The sequence below is a fragment of the Mercurialis annua genome, linkage group LG1-X, assembly GCF_937616625.2.
Source record: "Mercurialis annua linkage group LG1-X, ddMerAnnu1.2, whole genome shotgun sequence".
NCBI classification, from domain to species: Eukaryota; Viridiplantae; Streptophyta; class Magnoliopsida; order Malpighiales; family Euphorbiaceae; genus Mercurialis; species Mercurialis annua.
In genome coordinates, this window is record NC_065570.1 from 12,829,448 (window position 1) to 12,838,873 (window position 9,426).

General features: G+C 30.2%; 1 protein-coding gene and 1 long non-coding RNA gene across 6 annotated transcripts; one reads left to right on the forward strand and one right to left on the reverse strand.

Moving 5' to 3' along the window:
• Window positions 1-599: 599 nt before the first annotated feature.
• LOC126672689 (uncharacterized) lies at window positions 600-3,076 on the reverse strand. Of its 5 annotated transcripts, none has more exons than XR_007639248.2 (4): window positions 2,962-3,076; window positions 2,658-2,806; window positions 1,473-1,564; window positions 600-1,081 (listed from the first exon to the last, which is right to left on the reverse strand). XR_007639248.2 is itself a non-coding variant. In XM_050366644.1 (3 exons), exons 1-3 carry the CDS (start codon window positions 3,068-3,070, stop codon window positions 1,074-1,076), a joined length of 306 nt encoding a protein of 101 aa, XP_050222601.1. In that variant the 3' UTR covers window positions 600-1,073. The 5 variants fall into 5 exon arrangements, 1 of the variants encoding a protein (XP_050222601.1); XR_007639247.1 differs by having other exon boundaries at window positions 2,917-3,003; XR_007639249.1 differs by having other exon boundaries at window positions 1,473-1,661; window positions 2,917-3,003.
• Window positions 3,077-3,718: 642 nt separating this feature from the next.
• Window positions 3,719-4,379, forward strand: LOC126672697 (uncharacterized). The gene is made up of 2 exons (XR_007639250.2): window positions 3,719-3,810; window positions 4,099-4,379. It is a non-coding gene; the product is annotated as an uncharacterized LOC126672697 (long non-coding RNA).
• Window positions 4,380-9,426: the final 5,047 nt, after the last annotated feature.

The window sequence follows — 9,426 nt, forward strand, 5'->3', positions numbered from 1 at the left end:
GTCTCACGATAGTTTATGCCCTCAATTTGATTGTATCCTTTGGCAATAAGTCGGGCCTTGTGTCGCTTGATAGACTCGTTGGGTTTATATTTGATTTTGTATACCCATTTACAAACAATGGGATGTTCGTCGGGTGATAGCGGAACAAGACTCCATGTTTTGTTGTCCTCGAGGGCTTTAAATTCTTTAGCCATGGCATCCCTCCATATGTGGGAATGATTGACCTGTGTAAAAGTTCTTCACTACAACAAACTGGAGTTTTTGTGGAAACTTTTTTTGCCACAAAATGTTAAAATTTTGCCACTGAAATAGTTTGTGGCAAAAATGATTTTTGCCACTAAAACTGAGTCACTAAAGATGTAAATGGCAAATAATATTTTGCCACTAATAAAATGTTTTTGTGGCAAAAAAAATTTTTGCCATTAATATCAAAGTCTATAGTGGCAATTTCATTTTTCCAAAAAATACAAACTTTATATGGCAATTCTTTTTGCCACTAAGTAAAAAAAAATAGCGGCAGTTAATATTTGCCACTACTTTATTAATTTTGTTGCACAAATCTCATAGCACTAAATTAAATGGGAGCCATCGTAAATGTCTAATACCAATAAATAAATATACTAAGTATCTTTTTAATATCCCATTAAATTTTGAGAAAAACTTAAAAAAAATACATTCAATTTGACTGCATACGATTGAAACACGCTTGTACAAAATACTCAGATTATCAACTATCTACTACTGCTCCTTATATAACTACAAAAAAGTTACAATGTTATGTTCAAGCAAAGCTAGTCCAGTGTGTACTTTTTCCTCCTCAACAATTCAAAGAGATTAACTTGATTCCAAGAAATTCCAATCCCTTCATATTCATCAAGTTCTCTATAACTGCCTCAAAGTCAGACACCCAACGCGTATCATTTCTCAAATCCATACACAAATCTAAGGAGATGCAATCTTTTTCAAGACATAAAATGGGCAATGCATCAAGTTCAAATAAGAATCCCAAAAAAACACAACACAATAGAATTTGCATCGCATACACCATCTTTGAATCTCCTTTGCCAAAAACTTTATTGTACTGCAAAAATAAATAAAATTATCCAAAATCAAACTCAACGGCTAAAAAACATAAGTGGAAAGCAATTAGGTGCATAAGGTAAGTACTATATCCTCTACCATATCTTCAAGTTTAATCAACTTTAACAAACTCAAAGTAATTTGGCTCAAGATCAGAGTGTGCAAAACCATTCATTTTTGCAATGCTTTAAATTTAAAATTTAGCAAAACAAATAAAGAAAAAGAAAAAGACAATTCAAGCAAGCTAATTGTTGTGTTAATTGTCATTAGTTAGCCAGATTTTCAATTAGTCATAGGCTAAGAGAACTAAGTAAACATAACCTCACTGACTACTTCAATTTAAGGATTAAGGGCATAATGTTTTAATAACAATAGAACATAAATATAATTACCTATCTGCAAGCTTCCCAATTTCACCTCCAAGTGCATCCACCTCCTGAACAGCTTGTGATTTTGCAGGTCAACTGACTGCTGGGTTGCAAGGCTGCACATCAGAAAATTACTTGATAAGAATGAATTTGAAAATATCTCGACTTTGTTGTTGCATTTGTGTTCAAACATGCATGTTTGTGATAATTTGCCTGAAACAGTAAACTAAATAACTGAGTTATGTTCGTCATGTAAATTCGTATACATAAATCGAGAAAATAGCACTATTACTTGTAACTTTAACTCTCTTGAATGTTTGGTAGTGAGAGAAGCCCTAAATATGAGTTTTGTTCTATGAAAAGCAACTACTAAACTAATACTAGTGTCCTAGTCAGAAATTACAGCAGCAATAAGTTACTAATTTTCTCAGCATAAGGGACAAATAGAGTGGCAAACACAAGATTACTAGTAAGGCCGTAAAGCATCACTTAAAATTTCAATTTTACTGCATAACAAAAGAAGCTAAACAATCTACAGACTTTAGACAAGCACAGGATTGTCAATATTCCTTTTGGTAAATATAAAACATGAGTTTACTTGAATCATAATAATTATAATAACAATGAATTTTATAAGAAAAAACAGATTGAAACTACAAATTACTAAAATTATCTACAAAGAATTATCTATGAGAACACAAAGAACCTGACCTGCCAAGTTATTATGTCTATATTAAGGGTAAGAAGTAGGGTTTTAGCTAAAAAAATCTACAATTCTAACATTAGAAATAATAATAATACAAAAGAACAGCAGATAGACTACCCTTCAAGTGTACTAAACACGCATAGGAGATGTCATTGAACTCAAGTTTAATCTTCTGGCTTTTAGCATAATTTATTAGCCACAATTTTAGTATTCTGGAAAGTTAATGTCATGTCTAATGAGAGTATTCAAAATAAACATAAATCAGAAAACACAAACATTTGTTTAACTATTCTTTAAACCGTATAAATTCCACTAATCTTCAATCTCAAATTAAAAGCAACTGGACCCATTATTACATACTAATCCAATTTTACATGTAAAGCAACCAATTTGATCACAATATGTTATTTATAACTCAAAATCCAAAAATTATCTAATTGACAACAATAAAATAAACATATTCAAAAACAAAATAAATGAAACTTATTATAAATTGAAATTACCTATCGACTCTCATTATAAGGTGTTTTCTGTAGAAGATAAGGCAAGTGATAAAACTGAACCATATGAATGGTAATTACTGAAAAATCGTCACATCCATTTTTAGAGAAATGGCATATGTAGAGATTCATATATAACAAAGAATTAAGAGCTGCAAAAAATTTGTAAAATAGAAATCAGGTTACGACGAATCCACATCAAACAATTACTTTTTTTGAGGATGGATTAAAAAGACAGAAATTGAAAAATCAAGGTTATTACCACCATAGAATTGGTCATCTTCTTAGATCCATTGACAAAACATACCTAATGAAATCAGAATCAGGGGCAGTACCAGAAGTTGCGCGATTGATGAGAATATCCGGGAGAGAAACTCCTCTGATAATCGGCAAGGTTCAAACGGTGATTGTCTCATTTTATTATTAGGTTTCAATTTTGTGTTTTGGCCTTTGACAAATTAGAGAGATAATAAATTAAGTAGAATTTTTCAATTTAATTTTAATCTCCCGCCTGATTCTCAAAAGAAAAATTCACCCTCCCGCCCTTCATTAAAATTTCAGCGATAAAAATTGAAAAAATTACACAAATAAGCTAATTGCGGGCTTTTATAACAAAAATGCTAACTTTCTTAATTTTTTACATCAATGCTAACTTTTATTTTACATTTAAAAGCTAATAACTGAAATTCTTTTCATTATTTACGTATTCCAACTTGACCCTACATGTGTGTGTCAAATGCAAATCTTTCACTAACCCATCTCTCATCCACCTATTCTCCACCTCATCTCCAAACAACGTTACCGAATTACCACCGCAGCCGGAACAACAGCCACCGCAACCAGATCAAGCTTCATTTAGTGACATAAAATCAGCCTCAAGCAACAACATCCATCTCAAAGCAGATTCAACTCTTCTTTAAAAAAATCCATTTACAATAATCCTTCAATTTCACAACCCACTTCTCAAAATTCCATCGTCATAATTGAAAACATGTCGAATTTCGCATCGTCAACAACAACGACGAACTCAACAATTTCAGCTACGATGAGATTTGATGTGTCCAAGTTCCGACGAGATTCGGTGGGCAAATGAGGGGGTTTAGTGCCGAAGGTCATGTTAATGGAAAACTGATAAAAGGCTTGATGATTGTTTAAGGTATTTTATTGTCGCTATAAAACTCTCCTAAATCTGCTGATCTTGGAGGTGATAAGTTTTTTTTAAGGTTTATTTCTTTAAAGTTTTTAGCTTTTTGTATATTAGTTGTGTTTTAAATTGTGCTTACATCCTTTTCTTTTGAGTTTTGGATCTTAATTTTGTTTTTAGAAGTTATTTTGATTGAAAAACTCATTTGTTTTTGCATTTTATATCTAAATGGTGATTATGAAAGAAAGATTTGTGCTTTATGAACATATTGTATTGATGAATTTATAATTATTTTTACAGTATCAAGTAAGATTTTTAGTTTGGTTGGTGATATTGTGCAAATTAATTCTTTATGGCCTCAGAATCGTTCAAGATTTTCATATGCGTCGGCTTATGGTGGAGAGCAATTCTAGCACCATTATTATTCCAGTTTATGTAAACTATATATTTTACACCTAAATAATGTGTATCCAAATTATATAAAAGATGTATATTTTATATTTTTATAGTTTGACAATTTGAAAATTGTATTATATACATACTGCATTTGATGTTTTTTAAACATTTTTCAATGTGTGTTATATATGTTTTGTAGTAATCTTTATATATTTTCCCAATTATATAAAAGAATATTTATATATTTCAAATTTTTAATATCTTTCATGTAAATTAAAGAAAAAAATACATTTGGATGGCATCATTGTTTATGAAAAATTTATAGTCGGTAGTTCTCTTTGCTCTTCGTCAATGTGTATTTGATTGTAACTTTAATAAATGTATTATATTGTTATTGTTTCGTTTTCTATGTATATATGACGTATATAGATATTGAATACATCACCAATTTATTATGTATACATCGTAAATACATTACTGTTACATTTTTTTCAATCACACGACTGCCTTCTCTTTGTCTCATCCATTTCCAAAATATCAGACTCGTTGACAACATTCACTGAGCCATTAAGGAAACTTAATGCATCTCTTACAGTCATAATCTTCGCTATGCCGGCCGGGGGGGGGGGGGGGGGGGGGCGATCGAACCATATTGGCTTATTTCATATCATATATGAATCATTACATTTTGAATCAAAAAATATTACTTATTGGTAACATTTAAATTTTCATAGTGCAACGCGAACACTCTATTAATGGATGTTTTTACTTAAAATAATTTAGAAAAATATAAACATGAAGTTATTATAATCATTGTGTTTTAATTATTAAAGTTAAAAGGCCTAACAAAGATTAAAGAAATAGCAGCGGACGTCTCTCTCCGGCCTCTGACGAATTGTTCAATTTAGTTTTTTTATTATTAGTATTTGTTTGAATAGCTTAATAAAAACTCATCCTCGTTTGATGCATAATAAAAAAAAATATTATTAAAATTATATTTTATGTGTATTTGAGATGTATTATTTATGTATTTGAGATGTGAATATATGTATAAATATATTTTATGCAATGTTTTTGTCATTAAATTTACAAAAATTGTAAATATGTTGATGGAAATGTGACTGACAATGGTTGTAGCATTTGATGCTTTACCATTGCTTGTTTTTATTGCAATGAACTCGTTCAGTCCCAGTTCGCGATTATATTGTTATTAGTTCTTTTTTTTTTATGACGACATTATATTGTTATTAGTTCACAGTGGCGGAACCACGCTTAGGCTCGGGTGTGCTTAAGCCCGGGCTGGAAAATGATATCAACATATTTATGTACTAATGTGTAGCATTTAGCACTTTGGCTTAGTGGTAGAGAGTGCGTTTCTTCATTTACTGTCCTAGGATTGATTCTCATATGTCTTATATCATCCTTATTTTCCCATTATTTTACTTTTTTTTGCCAGAGCCCATTATTTTACTTAAATCTAGTAAAATTAATCATTTTTTACTCTTTGATAATCAATAATTCCATCTAGCGCCCTTAATTTAAGACAATTTAAAAAATTAAATTTTATTCTCACAAAAATTATTAATGTAAAACGATCCAGAATTAACAAGTCATGCATATTTTTTTATTCTAAATCACGAAATTGAATTATTTTATTTTTTGTACACCAATTAGAGGAGAGAAATAAGTTGTATTGAAATTATTTTAAAATTATAAACATGTGCATATTTACGTTAAAATTATTTATATTTTACATATTAATTAGCCCGGGCTGGAAAAAAATCCTGGTTCCGCCACTGTTAGTTCATCTTTTTTTTTAATTTATATCTCATGTATATACATATTGGATACATCAATGATACATTATAAATACATCACCTGATACGTCATAGATGTACCACCGGTACATTGTAGATACATTATTGATACATCATAAATACATCAATAATACATTACCGATACATCTTTGATACATCAATCGATTTTTAAATTAGTGAAGTAGCCCATACAAGTGATAATTATATGCTAACGCTAGTTCCTCTTTGATCACATGTCAATTTAATTATTACGCTCAAGAGAGTGTTAGAAAATGAGAACATGAGTAAAGCATTCCCTCTTATAATACATTGCAGACTAAATTTTTTAAAATTATAACTTTTTTAAGCCTTAAGTTATGATACATTATAAATACATGTTTGATGTATAATTTATACATTGTAATTTTTATATTAAAATAGATGGATTATTAAAATTATATTTAATATGTATTATTTATGTAACGTAGATGTATTATTAAAATTACATTTAATATATATTATTTGTGTATTTTGATTTGTATTATGTATAAATAGTGTATCAAAAACGTGTTGTTTGTATATTTTGTACGCATTACATGATATCTATTGAAATGTTTTTCAGATTTTTTGCTCTATTTTTTTATATAATTGATGGCACAATGGTGTATTTAATATTCTAGATTACAGTAGCAGAGAGAGATATTATTTGTGCATTTACTATGTATTTTTGGTGTATTTTAAGATGTACCATTAAAGTTGTATCTAATATGTATTATTGTATTTAAGATGTACCATTATAGTTGTATTTAATATGAAAATATTCTAAAGTAAATTGTGTCCGTTTGAATAGTTTTTTAGACGCATAACCTCCATATTAAAAATATAGTTTTGAAACACATAAATAATACATATAAATAATATAGATTTTAAACACATAAATAATATATATATATTTATTATTTTGATCAATGGTGATAGATTTGATGAAGGGGATACATATTGTTATTAGTTCTTTTTCTATATATCACATGTATATCAAGATGTTATATTGCTATTATTTGATGCGTGAATTTTAATTAAAGCATGTGATACATATATCTTTTAATTTAATATATATTATACATACTGCTCAGAGACACATAAATAATACATATTAAAAATTTATTCATTTATATATTTATTTATTTTTGTTTTAGAAATATGAAAAAATAATAATCAAATATGTCTTCGATACATATCTGATACATAACAGATACATATCTGATACATGTTTGAATAATTTTGAAAAACTGATGCGTGACTGATGCACGTGTAAGACGCACGTCAGACGCGCTTCTGACGCGTTTTGACAGCTGTTTGGCACGTTTTTTTTTTTGCTTTTTTTTTGCTATTTGAGTAAGACATGTGTCTCTTATTTAGTGGTTAGGTATAAAATGTAAACTTTTTAAGTTTTTAGGTGCTAGTGTAATAAATAAGTTTAGCTAGCATTTTTGTATACTTTATTAGTTTTATATATAGTTTTGTAATCTTCTCATAAAAATTATAGTAATTAGTGGCAAAGTATATAATATGCCACTAATACGAAATTAATAGTGACAATTTGTAATTCTGCCACTGTTGCTTAGAGTATAGTGGCATAATTTAGCCTCGCCACAAAAATGTCCAAATTTAACCAATTTAGCGGCAAAATATTATTTGCCACAAAAACTTTGCCACAGAAAGTACATATTGTTGTAGTGTTGGTTCCGTCTCAAGCATAATGTTAGAAACAAAATGTTTATAAGGAGGAGAAAGTTTATCGTAAGATAATACATGAGCTAGAGGAGAGGGCTTACCTGAGGCGATGTGATGAGAGGAAGACGATGTGGTCGAGGAACGGGAGGGTAGAGTAATCTCAACATGGAAGTCGTGTAGAAGTTTGGATGGTTGGGTTTCGCGAAAGATGTGTCGAGGGATGGTGGTGGTAGGTGCTGTTGGTAGTGGATTTGTTTGGTGTAATTGCGTGGTGGTAGGGGCTAGTGTTATTGGCGGTTGTCGGGGTGGTTGTGCTGGTCGTCGTTGGTATGTTTGGAGTGGTTGTGTAGTAGTAGGAACCGTTGGTATTGGAGGCTATCCGAGTGAGTGTGGTAGCGGTAGCGGATCATCATAAATGGTTGTGGTGGGTTGGGAAGTTGGCAGAGGAAAGTCGGTGGTGAGTGTGGTGTCAAAATTTGATTTGTAAACGGGAATTCTGTTTCATGAAAAATGATGTCTCGAGAGATTAAAATTTTCTTTCTTTTCAAGATTGTAAACTTTATAGCCCTTAGTACCAGGTGGGTACCGAATAAAAACACATTCGACAGATATTCTATAGTTAATTTCGTACTACAATCTGTTTCAACATTGTAAATGAGACACAAGATTTTTGCACCAGAGATCCATCTTATATATTTGTATTTTTAAAGAATATGTACTTTGATATCCCTCACATATATCATTCCCACATATATCTAAAAAATAAACAATTAACACCTAAATTTACTTTATAGGTAAATTAGTTATAAAGTTGGTGATTATGGTCAATTGACTCTATTTTAGCAATTTACCCCTTTGTAAGCTGATTGTCCCTTTGATTGAAAATTTACCCCTTCGCTAATTTGCCGAAATAGAGTTAGTTCACCATAATCATTAGAGAGAGGTGTATTTATCTTTATTCAAAACTCTGAGATTTGTTTGTAACGTTGTTGCTATAAATTCAATGTTGCTAAGTAGTCATACCGAATATGGTAGACATAGTTGAATATGATATGCTGCGATCAATGAAATTTGATGACTAGTCTTTACTGGATAATCTAATCAGGTAGTGTTACAACTATATTGATTCTCCAATTTACAATGTGTTAATTGTTGAAAATAATTAAAAATTAAATGTTGGTTATTTTATTTGAATTAAGAGTTATTCAAATATAAACTTAGTCCTATTATTTCTAGATTAATATCAATAAGGCCTAATTATTTAAAAAGAAATTCACCTTATAACATTTTCTCGTTTGTACCATGACCTAGGAAAAAGTTCATTTGCACTCTTTTTTAATTTTTCGTTTTCAACCGTACCCTGAAGCATCAAATTGAACTTTTTTCATTTTTAAAAAAGTTTAAAATAGTCTTTCATTTTTTAACTTAAATTCTAATTAGACTTTAATATTATTAATAGTACAAAAATGCCTTCTTATTTGCAAAATTAAACTTATAATAATTGTTTAAAATGTACAATATTTTCTTAAAAAAATTTCTTCCGATTTCTCCCCGGAGGAGGAGCTCGAAGCAGATCTGCTCCTCCTTCAGAAGGAGGAGCACTAGGTCATCGCTCCTCCTTCTGAAGGAGGAGCAGCAGGTTGCTGAAGGAGGAGCAGATTTACTGCTCCTCCTTCATGAAGGAGGAACACGGGTGGTGGGT

Excerpts from the sequence above, each read along its gene's own strand:
- LOC126672689 (XM_050366644.1), bottom strand. The coding sequence starts at position 3,070 with ATGAGACAATCACCGTTTGAACCTTGCCGATTATCAGAGGAGTTTCTC. Across the intron at positions 1,662-2,961 it reads CCTGATTCTGATTTCATTAG|GCAAATTATCACAAACATGC; the intron begins GTATGTTTTGTC and ends TTACTGTTTCAG.